At 37.7% G+C, this 20326-nt stretch overlaps 1 protein-coding gene across 2 annotated transcripts in view; it reads left to right on the forward strand.

Moving 5' to 3' along the window:
- Nucleotides 1-20326, forward strand: part of PRKG1 (protein kinase cGMP-dependent 1) — a gene marked incomplete at both ends in the record, with an annotated part of 850316 nt that overhangs the window by 728540 nt on the left and 101450 nt on the right. For both annotated transcript variants that reach the window (XM_083364786.1, XM_083364785.1), the window contains one exon: nt 8953-9018. In XM_083364786.1, the coding sequence (XP_083220912.1) occupies nt 8953-9018 (66 nt within the window). The remainder of the gene's footprint in view (nt 1-8952; nt 9019-20326) is intronic.

Raw genomic sequence — 20326 nt, forward strand, 5'->3', positions numbered from 1 at the left:
ATATTGCTAGTACTTAAAAATAAACAGAGGATATATATTCTCCATGACATCCTCAGGAAATGATGGGACACTGCTGAATCCCTGTGTGTAGACTGTAAATAGGCTGGATGCAGGATAATCCAGAGAAACGAAAAATGCATTTTGTGAGAATCTATAATTTCAGCTATATCTGCCTTTCTCATGTGAGAGTACCTATTCCTAAAATAAGTAAGTGTGCTATACCACAAGGCAGGTGCCATGATAGAGAAGGTAGCAGATGCCACTACCATGACCAGTGTCAAGCACAGGAAATCAGGAGTTCAAATGAATATAGGCTTATTGTAAGCTAATGTTCTTTACAAAATCTGAACTACTAACAGTTAAAGCAAATTGGCGGCAAATAAGAGTCAATGGAATTCAAGGTGGGCTGGACTTAGATCTCTTGCGAGTGCAAAGGGACTTGAGACTGATGACACATTTGACCCCTCCCTCTGGCTCGGCCTGGTCATTACACCTAATGTCTCCTGGGTCCATCCCATGAGGTTGTTTAATAGAAGAGACTGTTCTTGGAAAGGGTATAGCAGCTGTAATGGGGAAAGAGTTCTTGGCCACAACTATCACATGCTCTTGAAGCAGAAGCTGTGAGTCTAAGCCACAGGTCTTCAACCCGTGGCTCCAGAGCCACATGCGGCTCTTTCAGCCATCTCCTGTGGCTCCCAGTCCTCTGCCATGTGCAGTCCAAAAAAAAGGGACTAAAAAAGTTCAACCAATCAATTCAAATATGCAGGGTAGGTGCATATCTTGCCTTGTCTCCACTCTTCAGTCAAACCCTGTTCTGCACATGTGTGCATGTACGTGCATGCGCACACATTTTTTGCGGCTCCCAGTTTTTCCTTTTGTGAGGGAACCGGTTCCGAGTGGCTCTTTCACTGTTTCAAGTTGCTGACCCCTGGTCTAAGGCATATAGTCAGCCCTCCAAGGTATTCCACACCAGGAACTCAAAATCATGAATACATAGTGTTATGTACTGGGCTTTTGGAATATCACCATGTGCGTTGCTGGAGAACTAATGGTTCTCTAGCAACTCAGACAGGACGTCTCTGGTCCTGCAATTGGTCAAGTTTGGGCGGCAAACATGGTTTCAATCTGATTGGTTGCTACCATAGGGCTTGGCTATATATTGAGGTAGGGTGACTTCAATCTCTCAGTACAGTTTCTGCTTAAATAAAGTACTGTATGAGTTTTTCTGTACTCATCTGCGTGTCCTCATTCCTTCTCATCAGAGCCCACGACATAACAGATAGTATCTTTAAAATAAGATTACAGTAACAGAACCTCTGAAAGGACTTCCCATCCCCCCTGTCTTTAGATTCCAGAGAACCAGTGAATATAAATTCTGAGATGCTTTCTCCATGCCTATTCCTGTTTTGGCTCAGATTTCGCTTATCATACCGGCTCTTTTTGCCATTTCTCAACGTTATTCTCATTATGTCTAGGAGGGGGTCCATTCTGACTTATTCTCAAATATTTATTTATTTATTTATTTACTCACTCACTTACTTATTTACTTATCTATTGACCTGTCTATTTATCATATTTAAGAACAACCCATCTCACTAGTGCACAGAGGGACACTGGGTCATGTGGAATACAATATTAAAAGCATAAAAACAGCATATAAAAATTTTAAAAGGCAAATTTCTTCAATTACATTTCCACTTTGGGGTCAGATTTCTCTTGTAATCCTGAGAAGTATTTGAATGTGGGCTTATGACAGTAAAGTATGGTCCGAATCATTTATAACAATTAAGAAACTTGGTAAGTGTTTTCCACTTGCTGTACAGGTCTAGATGCATCCTGTTTTTTGTTTTCTGTTGCAATGTATGTATTTTCTAGATTTCGGTTCCTTCTCAGATCCTATCAGATGGTTTCCCTTCTTCCCCCCCCCTTCTGCCTACTAGGTTTTCCCATTTCAAAATTAACCTCATGCTTACAGGGTTTCTCCGAGTCTTCCTAGAATATTGCAGAAAATATAATTGGAGAGCCAAGAAATTGCAGAGTATTAATCTTAGTTTAAAGGGTTTCTCCATTTGTCATTTTTTCAGATTGCAAAGATGTGATTTCCATGGTGTTCAAGGGCATGCAATATACACAGAAGTTTATTTGCTGCATTGATTTATATAACTGCCCTACTCAGGACTTTATATGAGTCCTAGTCCAATTCCTATCAAGAATCAATCTACTTTCTATTTTATTTTATTTATTTTTTTGCAGCTTTTCCTTGATTCAAAACTTAGTCTCACTAGATATGGCAATACATTAAGAAGTGGCAAGGCATAGACTTCAAAATACAAATATTGCTTCATTTTAGACATCACCACTCTATAGAGTTTATTTATGATTTTAATTTGCTTGCAAAATATTCAGAACTGGATTTTCAGCACAACTGAAAGAAAGAGATAGCAAACAAACTTTTCCCCAAAAAACTGGTTTCTACCCCAATTATGAAGTAGCATTCAAGCATGAGTTCAGTTAATTATCCAGATAAACAGAAAGGTTACGATATTAAATTGCTTAATCTGAAATACTTTGCAACCTTAGCTAAGGACCCTTTGGGAAGAAAGCTTACATAACTTCACACTGGGAGATTAAAAAAAATGGCACAAGTAATTGAGCTAATGAACTAAATTCTTTATTTAGCAAGTTAAAAAATATCATACAGCTAAATGTGAAGATTTCCCCTGTCCGGTCATGTCTGACTCTATGGGGTGATGCTCATCTCTGTTTCCTAGCCATGGCAGCCAGAGTTGTCCGAAGATGCTTCCATAGTCATGTGGCCATCATGACAATATGCCAAGGAACTCTGTTACCTTCCCAGTGAAGTGGTACCTATTGATCTACCCACATTTGCATGCATTCAATCTGCTAGGTTGGCAGAAGTTGGGGCAAAAATGGGAGCTCTGTCGTGCAGCGCTTGGTCCCAGGCTGTCAGCTTTCCAGCTGACAAGCTCAGAGTCTTTAAGCAATAGCCATCACACCCCGAGTATAAAAAGTAACATACTGTATAACAAATATGGTCTAAAGGCAGAGAATGGATTCTTTGGGGCAAGATGTGCTTTCAGCCCTGTTTCTGCCACAGTGACAATATTAGGGATAGAGATAGGAAAGTTGAAGTTTAGTGTGGAAGACATATCTGGTTTATTTTGTCTAATATATATGTCAGGCACAAGATAATGTGTTCCTCTTTAACACATGTAAAAGAAAAATAAATGCAGTTTGGCACTACAGCTTCTGTGATGTTATTCAGCAAAGTAAAATATCTGACAGCAGAGAGTTGCTAAAAAAAGAATCACATGACTAAATAATCATAAAAGAGATATTTTAAAAGCTTCTGATCTTGATGGCTGGCTGATGGTTATGAATTACATATCACTGTCATAATTTTCTCCTACTGTCTGTATAATCTGAATCTGATTTGGTGGATAAAACAATTAATATTGTCAGTTCAGGGATGGCCACCTGCTTTGAACAGACTGTGTACGACAGAAGACTGTGGTTTTACTGTCTTAATCAGGAGTTCATTTGAAGAGCTACAGTTAGCAGGGCTTCAGTGACAATAAAAATGTTAGAAAACATGGCATATGGTGTCATAAATTATATAGGTTAGTGCAGTAAATCTAAAACTTTTTTTTCCTTCACTGTTTCCTTACATGGTACCATATGGTACTCAGCAATGAGAACCTTGTTTTATAAAGTTTACAACTTCCATTACAATATAGTTTCAGACTGTGTTCTTCATTATTCTATTTTTTCATTGTTGTAGTGTCTTTCATAGGTGTGTAGTCGTAAGAGTGAATAGTATATCAATATTTTGTATTATAAAAGTTTTTTCCACCAAATTCTCTATTTCCCATAAAATTCCTACCTTTTTTTTCTCTTCCAAGTTTGTTATTCACACACACAGACACACACACACACACACACAGAGAGAGAGAGAGAGAGAGAGAGAGAGAGAGAGAGCATAGGTACACAAAACACACATGCACACACATCCTTCTGTACTGCTTCCTTTTGACAGGGGGGATGAATGAAGAATGTTAGCCATGGTGGCACAGTGGTTCGAATGCAGTATTGCAGGCTGACTCTTCCCGCAGCCAGGAGTTCAATCCTGGCCGTCTCAAGGTTGACTCAACCTTCCATCCTTCTGAGGTCAGTAAAATGATGACCCAGATTGTTGGGGGCAATATGCTGACTCTGTAAAGCGCTTAGAGAGAGCTGTAAAAGCACTGTGAAGTGGTATATAAGTCTAAAGGTAAAGGTAAAGGTTCCCCCGCACATGCATGCTAGTCGTTTCCAACTCAAGGGGCCGGTGCTCATCTCCGTTTCAAAGCTGAAGAGCCAGCGCTTCTCCGAGGATGTCTCTGTGGTCATGTGGCCGGCATGACTAGACACCAAAGGCGCACGGAACGCTGTTACCTTCCCACCGTAGTGGTCCCTATTTTTCTACTTGCATTTTTACGTGCTTTCGAACTGCTAGGTTGGCAGAAGCTGGGACGAGTAACAGGCGCTCACTGTGTTACGCGGCACTCGGGATTCAACCCGCCAAACTGCCAATCTTCTGATCGACAAGCTCATCATCCTAACCCACTGAGCTACCGCGTCCCTTATATATAAGTCTAAGTAATATTATATATTCCCTGCAGGGTTACCCAAGACATGAAGACATGGCATATCAGACACAAATACATGCACTTAGCTAAAACCTCTTGTGCTATTTTAGTAGGGTTTGGGAAGAAAAATATATTCCTGATTCATATTTGCCTGGAGTTAGCGTTAGAAGATATTGGATATAGAAGTTAACATTAATAATAAGACATTATCTCAGTGTTCTGAGACTGTTAGAAGAATTTCTTCCCTTAGTTCTTTCCATGCTTTGGTCAAAATGCCAGATGCCATAATTCAGAGTTCAAAAGTTTTATTTAGCACACAAGGCAAAAGCATTTTACAGGCAGGTATAAACAACAGATCTAGCTTCAGATTTTACAAGTTTTACTTTCCTAGCCTAATTTCTCCCTTACTAATTGACCTGTTTTATCTCTGTTACTATGAGTGTAACATTTGCCCTTGGATTCCTTTCTAATCTAATGTACATTTCTCTCTTGCTTCTGTATAATAGCAAAGCACCAACTTTTCTTCTAAAATGGCTTTAGTTTAGCTTTTTAATACAGGCAATCCTCGACTTACAACCACAATTGAGCCACAAATCTCTGTTGCTAAGTGAAACAGTTGTTAAGTGAATTTTGTCCCATTTTACAACCTTTCTTGCCACAGTGAATGCCTAGTGTCACCAAAACTCAGTTTTACCATGGTCACATTATTTGAGTAAGATAGGATTGCTTATCTAAAGATACATACATATGTGATACACTTATCACATATGATATATAAGCAATGTATTTGCAAACTATCAAGATATTCCTATAAACTAATGCATAATATTTATAAAATTAATTGACCCGCTAACAAAAATGAAAACGATTTTGCTTTGTATTAGCTCATCCTAGTCTTTTCAGGACATGTAAGAACCTTCCCTCATTTCAAAGATCACTTATTATTGGAGGAAAATACACATTCCTTTTAGTGATTATGGTAAATGCAAAATCCGACATTATTATTATTAGTAGTAGTAATGTGCTGGACCAGTATACGTATATTCAGCTGCTCCATTTTATATCCAGTTTAGGAATTCAGAACTGTATTAGTGTATTCAGCATTTACAGGGTTAATACAACACTCTTAGTAGCATTGTATGTAAGAACATTTAGCATTTACAGGGTTAAACGTTATTTCCTCAAGAGATGCCTTATGGGAATTGTAGACTAACTGTTTAGTGAATACCATGCTTTTTAGTTAAGTGGGTGGAGCTTTCACAGTTGATTACAGGATTTCCTGACTGTGTGCCAAGTGGGTTACCTCTTTGTTCTAACCAACTATGCAACACTCATGACTACAGCTGTAATGTCCAGTATAGCTGGAATGGGGAAATCACTCCTTTTTTACCTATGAAAATGGACAGAAATGTTTGTACCGGACTAGTCCACAGCAAAGTAAGTTTTGCTTTGATTATCTGGAAATAAAACCTTTCTAAACCACCTGTTTTCATTGAGTTATACTAAATGATTCCTGAAATTATAAAGTATCTTGATTTTAGGAGTGAAAACAGTAAAAAAGGGAGTGATTTCCCCATTCCAGCTATACTGGACATTACAGCTGTAGTCATGCATGTTGCATAGTTGGTTAGAACAAAGAAGAAGTAACCCACCTGGCACATAGCCAGGAAATCCTGTAAACAACTGTGAAAGCTCCACCCACTTAACTAGAAAGTATGGTATTCACAAAACAGTTAGACTACATTTCCCATAAGGCATCTCTTGAGGTAATAAGGTTTAACCCTGTAAATGCTAAATGTTCTTACATACAATGCTACTAAGGGTGTTGTATTAACCCTGTAAATGCTGAATACACTAACACAGTTCTTAATTCCTAAATTGGATATAAAATGGAGCAGCTGAATATATACTGGTCCAGCACAAGTAATCCAGTTTATTTATTGATTTTTCAATTGCCAAATGTTAAAATGATCTAATTACATTAAAGCATTTTCCAACAGTTTGTATGAATCATTAACCAATTCTGCCTTTTTTTTAAGCTTAAACATTCTTTCGATCATATCAAACAATTTCAGTTTCATAGTGAAGAATATTATGTCATTTTTCTAAGGAACTAGGAAATTGCTCAGCTAGAGAGAAACATAACAAAAAATGGTAGGCATACTTGTTTAAATCTTCTTGCAGATTGGCAAGGGTTAGTTTAAATAAAAGAAATAAATAAAGTAGATGCACATATGAAGGATTTGTTGTTGTCAGCTGATACTACTGCTCCCATGGGGTTTACAAGATGCTTTGCTTTCATTTTCCAGTGATACATAGGAGAGACCTCGAGAGCAGCTGTGACCTTTTCCAAGCCTAGAGATTTTAAATGGAAAGGTCTGTAAAATTCCAAAGCAAGTATAGTACATAGGGAAGAGTCTGTGGACAGAAGCAAACAGCAGTTTCTTTCCAGGAGAAAAATGGTAGACCTGACCTCATTGTCATGGGTTATTCAGACAGTGACAGCGATTCTGAGAATGGATTTTACCTCTCTGGAAGTAGTGATGAAGAATACAATCTTGAAACTGGAAAAAATTCAGAGTTAGTAATTGCCAAATTGCATTTTCATAGTGCTTTTAAGCTAGGCTGTAGCACTGGATCTGTCTGAAGGGCTGCATTATAACAAATATTTGGATTACCGTAATCTAACACAAAGACTGACTGCATGCTTACGTTTTGTATAATTTATCACATTTTAACCTACTGGTATTAATCTTGAGAGGCATAACTAAATAAGATAAAAACCATACATGGTTTTCTATGGTGAGGAGCGATTTGATCAGATCTGGAGTTCTGTGTGGTTGCAGATTTACTGATGGTATATTTATTATATATTTTTAAAAAATCATTGTTAAGCCAATAGGAGTGATACTGCATTTTGATATATAATTCCATAACAAATTGTATATTTCCACATAATGTTAATTTATTTGTTCAAGGGAAAGTGCAAAGAATCCTCTGTCGGTTGAACAATATTTCTATATAAAATAATAGCTTCCTGATAAACATTGCAAATAATCTGTGAATAGCATATAGTTTCCTGATAAACACTGCAAATAATCCTTGAAGAGCATAATAGGAATATTGTGATTGTGTTATTGGAGCAACGTAGGCACTTTTTAAAGGGATAAGTCTCTATATGTCCATATGTATCAAGATTTAAAGAATTGATTTTTTTTTCAAATATGATGGAAAATACAGCTTCCAATGATTGTTGCATTATTGGAAGCCAGCTGTCCATGACTTTTTCATGGGTTTTTTTTGCCTATTTTATATTTCTTTGTTTTTTCCTGAACAGACATTTACTGTTCTGTGCAAAACTCAAAACCCAGTTAGAAAATGGAAAGTCATAAGATTTTCCTCTATTGCCTTCTCTCTCTTCTAGAATGCATTCTAGCACATGTTCTGATTAATTGTGTGGGCAACAGGGCTCACTTCAAAAGAAAACACTAAGCTAGAATCATTTATTGTTTTGATTATGTAACAAAACCCATGGCCCTACATGCCACTACATTAGGTAAATTACAAAGTTACTACATTTTCCTTTGGAACATGCTTATTTGTGTCTTCAAAGTATCATAAAAAGTTGGTGTCCTCAAAGCTACATAATTTGGTGAAAGACTAAAATTTTAAAACAACTTCTTGCGGAAAGTTTTGTCCATCCAGTACAGTACAGTACATACTTGAAGATTTCTTTTCTTTATATAATTGGAATTCATATCAAACTGAAACCTATGTGGGGATGCATGAGGAAAAACAAGAAAACACATTAGAACCCATTTATTATTTTCTGCACACACCCATCTTCTGAACAGAGTTGGTCCACATTAATTAGTCTTCTCCCATCTAATGTAGCTTGATTCATTAATTGTTTGCTTTGCTTTTCTCTATTTATAGAAATGATAGATTATGTTGACGTCACTATATCCACACTTCTTCGGTGACCCGTATTAATATATAAATGGTCTGCTTCTGCTAAATGAATTGCCAAGTGAGAAAAGGATGAATGAAATGATCTTATGAAAAAGCATTAAAATGCTGGAGCATTTCTACTGGGGAAATGGCTATTGTGTCGATAATGTTTCGTAAACATTTCCCAAGAGCAACAAGATTAGAATAGCATTATTTGTTAACGGTTTAAAGTATGATGTATCAGTAAAGATAATTCTCATTTGCAAGATGCATTTGTGTCCTAATGTTATATAGTACTCTAGAGATAACTGCCTGGCCATTTTGTGTAAAATGTATGGTGTTGTCCTTTCAGGGAAGATGTCAGAACGGCTAATGTTATTAGTGCGGAGCCTGTGACGTGTCTTGTCATCGACAGAGAGTAAGTATGCTACTTTTTAGCATTGATACTACAGTAATTATCTCAAACTGCCATTCACCTTAATTGTGCTGAGCAACTGACCTTGTTTAATCTTTGAAGATTTGGGGGGGGAAAAATATTTTATTGAGCTGGTCTTGAGATCAAATAGACACCCAGTTGAGTCACTGTTTATTAGATGTATTTGATAATGACTCCAGTTTGACTAGAAACATAAAAATGCATGGAAGGTTATCGTACAGTGGAGGAATATTCGTAGCTTTTATCTGAATCTGAAATAATTCAAGGTTTCTTTCTTCTGAGGTATCAAAATTCTCAGTTCCCAGTTCAGTCATTGCTTTTTGTCTGTTCCAAACATGCTTGGGATATGAATAAAAACACTTGATTAGTTACCGCTGAACAGTTAACAATTCTATTGTTTTAGCTGCTGCACACTATGAAGGCATTATGGTGTTACTAAGAGAGTGAGCTATCATTTAACCTACAACAGATTGGATTTGCTATGTTTCATTTTTTCCCCCTTCCCCTCTATTTCAAATTAGCTAGGCTGTAAATAACCTTTCAAATTTAAAGCTTACATAGAAATGAAAGGAAGAATTACATTTGACTGTCTTAGATTCATGAGTAAACAACCATATCATTTTTTTCTATAAAACTAATTTTTTATGTAAAAGCATAGTTATTTATGCTTCATCTATATAGAAAAAATGATAGCGATAGAAAGAGAGAGAGAGAGAGAGAGAGAGAGAGAGAGAGAGAGAGAGAGAGAGAGAGAGAGAGAGAGATGATAGATCGACAGGGGTTGACAATATCCTTTACAATAATTTATATTTACTGAAATGTTTCCTAGAATATGTATGGAAATATCCAGTATTTTTTTTATTTTAATCCCATTTATATCCCGCCCTTCTCCGAAGACTCAGGGCGGCTTACAATCTAAGAAGCACAAATCAATGTGCTTAGCAATAGCCTTCATTCTATGTATATGCCTACTTATTAGGGCTTTCGCCCCCCCCCCCCAAGCAGCATTATTACAAAGTCAGCTTATTGCCCCCAACAATCTGGGTCCTCATTTTACCTACCTCGGAAGGATGGAAGGCTGAGTCAACCTTGAGCCTGGTGGGATGTGAACCTGCACTGATTGCAGGCAGCTGGTGTTACTTAAGGAGGCATTAGCCCACTGCTCCACGCCTCCTCAGGGTGCCTCCGATCAGAGAATGTCGATTGGTGGCCCCCAGGGGGAGGGCGTTCTCTGTGGGCGCGCCAGACCTATGAAACCGCTTGCCAGTTGAGCTCCGGATGGCCCCCGACCTTCGCTCCTTCCGACGCGATCTAAAAACTTATTTATTTGAACAATCCGGCCTGGTCTGATGGGGTTGGGGTTTGGATTTGGTTTTTACATTGTTTTAATCATTGTTTTATATTGGGCATAATTATTTAATACCTTTTTAACTTTTGTATGTATATTTTGATATTTATTACCCTGTAAACCGCCCTGAGTCCTTCGAGAGAAGGGCGGTATAAAAATTTAATAAATAATAATAATAAGTTTGTGACCCACTGAAATTAAAGTAAAAATTTACAAAAAATTGGAACTATTAAAATTGCCAACATCTTAAGTGATACAGTTTTCTGTATTATAAAACAGCCATTAAAATATACACATTTATAGAAGAGAATTAATGAATGTCAGACATTTTATTGAGATAAATATATTTAAATAATTATTTGTATTTGAATAATCTGCAAATATTTTAACACTGGAATTTACAAGGTCAATTTAAGGAAGACAAAACAACGACAAAAAGGAAGAGTTAATTCAGGATTAGTGCTTACTTATGGGATAATTCATCTCTAATTTTATGGGATCAACTGACTATATTTTTCTTTTGCTGCTGACAATGTCCTTGTAGTATCGAGTAGGTGTAAATATAACCTCTAAGACTGAGGATAATCTTCTATTGCATGCCAAAGAGTTCAACATTGTGCAATTGAATATGACTGCAATAATGCTATTTATAGTGAATGTGTTTTCAGTTGTATTGTGACCCTAGAGTTTCTGACTTTGTTATCAGCATAACTGTTTCCAGCTCTCAACTAACTATATACATGAAACTAACTGGAATAACTTGTAAATTAGTGGAAACTTTGTAGGTTTTGTTAAAATGTTCACACTTAAAGCCTTAGTGAATGGTGTCTATCAATATCTTTGCAGGTCAATAGCTTATTTATTTATTTATTCATTTTATTTTAATCCCATTTATATCCTGCCCTTCTCCGAAGACTCAGGGTGGCTTACAAGCTTAGCAGTAGCCTTCATTCTATGTATATGCCTGCTTATTAGGGCTTTCACACACACCCCCAAGCGGCATTATTACAAAGTCAGCTTAATTGCCCCCAACAATCTGGGTCCTCGTTTTACCTACCTCGGAAGGATGGAAGGCTGAGTCAACCTTGAGCCTGGTGGGACTCGAACCTGCACTAATTGCAGGCAGCTGGTGTTACTTAAGGAGGCATTAGCCACTGCTCCACCAACACTTAGACATGTTACCTTGAAGCGATTGATATTTTCGCATAAATCCCATAAATCTGTGTGCCTGTATGTGGGTGTGCATGCCTTTAAGAAGTTTTTGACTCCTGGCAACTGTCGCAACAAGTCCCTGAAGTTTTCTTGGAAAGGCTTTTTGGAAGTGGTTTCTCAGTGCCTCCTTCCTTGGGCTGAGAGAGACTAATTGGCCCAGGGTCATCCAGCTAGCTTTGTGTCTAAGGTGAGACTAGAACTCACGGTCTCCTGGTTTATAGCCTGATGCCTTATCTACTATACCAAATTGGCTGCAATCTCAAGCTTAACTTTGACAAACCTCATTATCTAGAGCTTCTTCTGTAGAACTTTACTGTGTTTTCTGCCACAAAGATTTAAAGGAAAATTAGACAAATTCATGGTTGATCAGTGACTATTCATCATGAAGGCTGCATGCAACCAACAGTTTTAGAGGTTAGAATACCACTGGTCAAGTAGCACTAAACAGCAAATGCCTGCTTCTACATTTGGGGGTGGTGGTGTGTGTATCTTCATTTTGAAGAGACCTTCTTGTTTTCATGAATGCAAGCCAATTCTTTTTCTGGCCAAACCTGGCATGAACTTTCATAATCTGGCCAGGTTACAGACCACATAGGGATAATATTGTGTAAAACATTAGTGCTGTAGGAAAAGAGCTGTATGGCAAAAATAAGGACAAGTCTGGTAGCACTTTTTCTGACTATCGTATTTTATTAATATGGGGCCCAATGCTCAGGTCTGTCAAAATCCTTCCGAATTTGAGTTTATCTTCCAAAGAATTAGCAATTCTTCCATCTCCCCAGCTTTGTGTCATCCAGAAATTTGATGAGTGTTCCTTCAATCCCCTCATCTAGATCATTTATGAAAATGTTGAAGAGCACTGGGCCCAAGACAGAACCCCACTGCATAATTATCTAGATATAGTTCCATCAAGGACTATTTGCTGAGTGCAGTTGACTGACCATGAGTTACCATGAGATTTTGGGAAAAACTTTGGAGTAGATACTATAGTTTATTATGTCCTATCAACAGGACATTAAGAGGCTTATCTCTCACATTGCTGAGCAGTTCTGTGTCAATACAAGACACAGAACTTTACCAGTTTATGAGAAAAATTGTTTCTTAATTTACTTATTCACTCTGTGTTCAGTAACATCCAGTGCTTTTTTTGTAAAAGAAAAAGGTGCCGGAACTCACACATGTCATACAACCCGCCTTGCCTACCCTACAAGGTTCCATCCAAAAAAGGTGCCGGAACTCCGTTCTGAGCGTTCTATGAGGAAAAAAGCCCTGGTAACATCAATTCCTATCCATTTTCCTCTAGTCATTCTAAACACTTAGTTGTTGAAATAACAAGCACATTATATTTATGGAATAAATAGTATCTTCACAGCAATTATAAATATATTTTGACCACTCTTTCTTTCTACAGTTACTTCATATTACTCTTCCTTCTATAATCTATCCTGTCTAATCATCAAAACCATAAGTCACAAGTTCATTCTTTTCATTTGTATGCACAAAGTTCATTGAGCCCTGTGGCGCAGTGGTTAAAATGCAATATTGCAGGCAAATTCTGCCCACAGCCTGGAGTTTGATGTGATGGGGCTCAAGGCTGACTCAGCCTTCCATCCTTTTGAGGTTGCTAAAATGAAGAGCAGATTGTTGCAAATAATGCTTACATTATAAACTGCCCAGACTGTGCTCTAAAGTGCTATGGGGTGGTGTATAAATCTAAATGCTATTGCTATTGCTATAAGAGGCTTCCAGTAGCAATAAATGTAGTTAATGTATTTTGTTTAATGAAATAAGTTAAAATATTCATTTCAGCAAAGACTAACAGCTTCCCCAACCATTCTTCCATATTGGGTGCTGCCAATTCTTCCCAACTCTGTGCATACAGTACTCTTGCTGCTGTGATCTTATATTGAAATAATTTTCCACAGCTTTTTTTACTAATTGTTTATCCATTCATCTTAAAAGGAAAAGTTCTGGCCACATTCACTAAACCCTGAAGCCCAACACTGCCCAGCAGATCCCAGTCATGAAAGCCAGACCAGTATAAAACTGGTGTTGTTTTTCTTATGCCCTTCCTGGGGCAGGTTGAAGCAAAGGTAATACATAATTCATGCAGAGATCCTGATAGCAATTGAAACGAAATTACACATGTTGGACAAGAAAAAAGCCACATGACCAGTGACCTTACTTTGCTGGAAGAGTCCAGCTGGCTATTCTTATAAGAACATGAATAATGAATAAGAACATGAATATTAAAAAAAAATCTTATGAATAATGATTTTGTAATTAATGAATTATGAATTAAATCATTATCATTAAATATTGATTCATAATTGTTCCATTGTGAACTATGTTCCTATTCTCTATACTCCTGCTAACCTTGAAAGGCAGGAAATGATCAGTACACCACAGCTAAGATGGTTTATGTAGTACAAAAAAACCCCTTCCCCATACAGAAATGGATATATATGGGGGGGCTGTGTGTGGGTGAGGAATACACACACACACTCACACACGCACCTAGGCATGCATGCAAACATCCTAGTCTCCTCTTCCTCATATTCAAAGTCATGGCGATATATTTCAGCCTTTCCAAAATCAGATCTATTGGATAAGACAAAGGTGGCCATGGAGGCATCACTCTCTGATCAATGAGCTCCTATGAAAAGCAATGATTGCAGCATGACCCCAGAGTTTATCAACTAGATTTTTTTTCCAACAGCTGTAAACTGTGTTGTAGTCAAGAATTTAGTACAGACTGATTTTCACAAGTGGGGACAGTCAAGAGTGAGAACATGGAATTGAGTAGAAGCTGGCTGGAAGGATCAAGACTGAGTTTATTGTTAGATGGAGGGGCACAATGGCTCAGTGGTTAAAGACACTGAGCTTGTCAGCTGAAGAGCTGGTAGCCCAGGTTCGAGACCCAAATTCTGCATAATGGGGTGAACTCCCATTAGTCCCAGCTTCTACCACTTACCGGTAGGAGTTTGAAAGCATACAAATGCAAGTAGATTAATAAGTACCAGTTCAGAGGGAAGGTAACAACATTCCCTGCACCTTTGCCATACAGCAGACATGTCAAACACAAGGCCCAGGGGCCAGATCCGGCCCGCGAAGTGGTTTCATACGGCCCGCGAAGCCATCCTGGAAACAGTGAGGGAACGGCCCCCACTGCCTTGGCCCTGGCCCAGAGACCCTCCTCCTGCCAGAGACCCTCAGATCTGTCCCACTCCTGCCCAGGCCCCCATAGGCACCCTTGATGCGAACGATGAAGAGCTGGCCATGCCCACCCAGTAGGCCATATGCACTTTAGCCACACCCACCCAGTAGGCCACACCCATCCAGGCCACACCCACCTGGCCCCCTGATGGCAACCGCAATGCTGATGCGGCCCTCAATGAAATTGAGTTTGACACTCAATTCATGCTGGCCACATGAACACAGAAATGGTGAAAGCAAGTCTAAACTCAGTTAGCTCACTTTCCAACACCCCCAAGGCTGTGAGAACATGGTACTGCAGAACCTCTTTACAAATGACACAGAATCTTCATATGAAAGTGCTCTCTGTTTATCCAGATTCATTCCAAGTTCCTCATGTTAGAAAAGAGAGCTCCATACTCGCATTCTACAGCTGCCATGATGCTGACATATGTGCTTTCTTCTTACTTCCCAGTTCCCTTGGTACAGAAAAATAACATATGGGTTTCTAAAATCCTGACTGATTGTATTGATTACTACCCTTGATGCTTCTGTTATGTCTTCAGAATAATATTCTTATACTTAATTCCCCTGTTTAAATATCAGATTTCATGTATCCTTTCCAATGATTTGTTTGAAAGGATATGATACTTCAGGAATATTGCTTACAGGAGATTATACTATATATTGCATATTATTTATTTATTAGTTAAGAGTAGCCCATTTTCAGCAAAGTACTAAATAAAGCACATACTAATGCTTCATCAAAACTAATGGGAACTATATACAAACATTTAATGGTACAATATATTTCCTGGAGTCACTATTCAATGTATTTGGAGACAAATTGGCTATCTGCAGTTTCCATCAGTTCATCAAAATTCTATCTTTCAACCTGGTTGTTGAAATAAGCCATCCTCAAAAGTATTATTATTATTATTATTACACTAATTATTGCCTCCCATTTCTATAGACTGTGGGTGGCTTACAAATACAAAACAATAAATACAGCATTTGTGCTGCAGCTGATATATATCTGTGGACATATTTGTGGAATTTCTTTGTCCGTGTCACCAATTTATGTCTTAAGATATTCTGAGCATCAACCTTTGACTTTACAATGCTTATAGGTTAGCTAGTCATGGTGCAGTAATATGTGTATCAACATATTTAGGGATTTTTTGTCAGTTAGCAATACTGTAAGATTTAATTAGAACCTTAACAGCTTAGCATCTGAACATGAAAGCTATAATTCAGTGGTAGAGCACATATTTTGCTTTCAAGAGCTCCCAAATGCTGTCCCTGCAGCCCTGCTGCTTTTGAGTAGAGGAACTAGTATAAACACTGTATAAATCAGTTCCTGTGAGAGTTTAAAGAACAGTCTTCCCTTTCATAGTTGGTTAGATGCCACTAAGTCAGGCTGAACTTTGGGTAGCTGCATGCATCAATCTCCAGTAATAACTAATAGATTTTTCAAGGGTATTCTCTAGTATATTTAAGGCCACTGTCCAATTAATTCATTGTCTTCCCATTTTTCTACTTCCCTTCTTAAGAACATTTTCCTATTGTTTATTATGCATTGGTATGAAAAAGGTAGAAAGGAAGAAAAGAAGAAAAGACAAACGCAGCAGAAAGGAAAAATAAAGAACATATAAGAAAAATGGGGAACTTAGAAGCATTAACTCTTCAATATTTCAGTAAATAAGTTAATGACTTTTTTTATCATACGCTGGCTTCAAACACACTGGAGTTTTTGAACTTCTCTTTGTTGATTATGGCATTAAGGGAGCAGTCTGTCTTTATTTGATTCAGAACTGGATGATTGGGGGTTTTTTTAACTGCCCATGGTACTCTTAGTACCTGTCTCTTGACTCATAATTCAAATCTGCTCTCTTCCTTCTCTTGTTCTTTGTCAATGTTGTACAGCTTTCACAGTCATGTTTTCAATCCACTGGGAAGACCTTTGCTTTAATTATCACAATCATAAAAATGCCCTTATGCTTTATGGACCTAATTTATTATAGTTTCTTCCTAAGATTATTCTTTTTTGTAACATCTCTAGCACATTCTGCTTCTTTATATTTTTGAGCCCAAGAAAATATTTTTGCATTGTTTAAATTAACTAACTATGGTAACTACTTTAACTCTTTAACTTACATTTTTGTACTGTCCATATTTACTTTTTAAGTCCTTCTTACTTTTTGCTCTTGGTGTCATCTGCATTTCCCAGATTTTTTGTCTTCTGTATATTTCTAATTATCATCCTTTCCAGTACTGCTTTTCTTATAATACAGTATGTTCACATTAACCTCATAGGGACAATATGTGCATTCGTGCCTCACTTCTTTTCCTATTCTGAATCATTCCAATTTTTTAAAATTGTTGTAAATATTATTTCAAAAGAATAATTAGATGTTCCTGTACATTCACTACTTCCAACTCTTTCTAGAATGGCCTGTATTTATCAATAAAGCAAGACTAAACATCCTTATTTTCTCTTGCACTTTCATAAGCCATCCTATGTTAACTATTTGATCTCATATACAGTACCTTTGTCTTTTCTGTGATATTCCTTTATATTTGGCGTTTCTCTCTCCATTATCTCTTCTTATAAGATCTTAAGCAAAACTTTGCTTGCATGAGGAATAGTATAGTAATTGGCATATTCTGTTATAGCTTCCTTCTTTGTTATAGGCATATGCATCAATCTTTTCCAGTTTCTAGAATATACACTTTTGATTTAGAGCATCTTCTTTGTGTTATCTGATCATTGTGCCAAAATAAAAATAATGAGGATTAGCTTTATATCTTTTCAGTGATGGCTGGCTGGCTGATGTTACAAAGATGTTATTAGTCAATACTGTAGTGATGAAAACAGATACAGTCTTGATGACAGAGATGTTAGCACTTTAACTGATATATTAATGTGTCAGTCACTTTGTTATCCCCTTGTATGTATTTTGGTATAGTTTTTCCATCAACTTTTAACCTAAATTGTTCATTTCTTATACATTAAATACATTTGATTGGCAGTACTTCTCCAGGGTATAAAACATATATATTTTTTGTAATGGAGAGAGATATAGATAGCTAGATTGCTAAATGATTGGATGGATGAATGAATGGATGGATGATAGATATTTATATTTATATTGATAGACGGATAGACAGACAGACAGAAAGACAGAGCAAAAACAAGCCATTTATCAGCAGTGGCTTTATAGTTGTGTGTATACATATATATATATATATATATATATATATATATATATATATATATATATATATATATATATATATATATATATATATATATATATATAAAGTCTCGGGTTTCTTCCCGCGTTCCTTTCATCTTCAGAAAGTTGTGGCGACGTTTCGACGAAATCCCATCCGTCATCATCAGGCCGGAGTGTTCCTCCTGCTGCTTCCAGGAGCAATGCGTGGTCTGGCCACGCATTGCTCCTGGAAGCAGCAGGAGGAACACTCCGGCCTGATGATGACGGATGGGATTTCGTCGAAACGTCGCCACAACTTTCTGAAGATGAAAGGAACGCGGGAAGAAACCCGAGACTCTAGATCTACACATACAGACACCCGCGAGAATCTACGAAAACATATATATATATATATATATATATATATATATATATATATATATATATATATGTGTGTGTGTGTGTGTGTGTCTGTGTGTGTGTGTGTGTGTGTGTGTTTTCTGAGGTTTTTGCGGGTGTTCGTATGTGGATCTTTGGTTATTCAGGTTTTTTCTGCTTCCTTCTTCCCAGAAGAAGGAAGCAGAAGCCACCAGCCTGATGATGACGGATGGGATTCCGTCGAAACGTCACCCCTACACCTTTAGTTCTACGCGGGGAAAAACCCAAATAACCAAAGATACACACACACACACACACATATATATATATATATATATGTGTGTGTGTGTGTGTGTGTGTGTGTGTGTGTGTGTGTGTATGTGTGTATATATATGTCTACTGGGAAGCACAAGTTGGCTACATATGTCCTGCCCTGGGTCACATGACAAGAAGAAAGGAAGAAGCTGGAGCTATTGCCAGTTGAATTGCTGCACAACTGCCTTTTATTTTATTTATTTTTATTTATTTTATTTTAATTCCATTTATATCCCGCCCTTCTCCGAAGACTCAGGGCGGCTTACAAGCTTAGCAGTAGCCTTCATTCTATGTATATGCCTGCTTATTAGGGCTTTCACACACACCCCAAGCGGCATTATTACAAAGTCAGCTTAATTGCCCCCAACAATCTGGGTCCTCATTTTACCTACCTCGGGAGGATGGAAGGCTGAGTCAACCTTGAGCCTGGTGGGATGCGAACCTGCACTAATTGCAGGCAGCTGGTGTTACTTAAGGAGGCATTAGCCCACTGCTCCACCAAGCCTTTCCCATAATGTTGGATTTTTCTTTTCTTTTCTCCAGGCTCTAATGTCATATATTTCATTTTTAAGCTCAAACTGCAGCTTGCTGACTTCTCCCCATACACTAAATTTGATCCTGTGCTGTTCAGCTTTTCAAGAGTTATGTTGCTGCTGCACTACAAGGACAGATAGTTCCAAATCCCTTGACGTACTTGCAAGAGCATGCTTTATGGAATTCTTCTCAGCTTCGTTGCCAGCAGGGTTTTTAGGAAGTATCTCTGTGCTTGCGTGTATTTGCATGTATGTGTCTGTGTGTGAAAAATGAAGAATGGGTGTTCTGCATATGCTCTGTTCTTGGCCAGGAAGAATGAGGGAAGGGAGCTTAGACTGAACAACAGGGAAATGTTTTTTTTTTTCTCTTTGAAGATGGGTTAGGAAGACTTTCTCCCCCCTCAGAATCGCACTGGTGGATCTGGCCAATTTTTTAACTTCAGCTTCTTTTGTAAGCTTCCCCTGCCATACCAAATTTGATCCTGTTCTGTTCAAGACAGATACAGTCTCAATCCCCTTTACACTCTATTTTTTTAGAGAGAATAATAAGAATGTTTTCTCTAGAGTAGTGCCTGCTAAACTATTGCTGAAGGCACTGTGCTAAAAATTTCTCTAAAGAGAGTTGGTAATTTCGATGCAAGCCTGTATCATAAAAATTGGATTGTTCACTTGGATGCACTTTTTGGAAAGAGCAATGAGTCAGACAAACAGGCAGTAAACAGCACGTAATGAGCACTTTGTGATAAAGAGAACTGTCAACAGCCCTAAGAAGTGAGCCAGAGAATCAGAGTTGAGGGCATAAGCCAGGAGTTGGAGCCAGGTCATAAACTTTGGGGTCAAAACTGACAGGAAATGCTTAAATTAGCATTAAGGAATGCAAAAACAATACCTATTTCTGTTCTACCACCACCATACACAGGCATGCATTCCATTCCTGAAACAAGACAAATTATTCCATTAGTTCTCAGCTCAGAAAGGATAACTTTTAGTAATCTTTCTATCCAGGCGGCATAATGGTCAATCATGGTGTCTGGTCCAATGTAGTTAAACATCAGCTAATCCTGTGAGGTGTCTTGGTACGTTATGTTTTT

This window comes from Vipera ursinii (genome assembly GCF_947247035.1).
Source record: "Vipera ursinii genome assembly, chromosome: 5".
NCBI lineage: Eukaryota > Metazoa > Chordata > Lepidosauria > Squamata > Viperidae > Vipera > Vipera ursinii.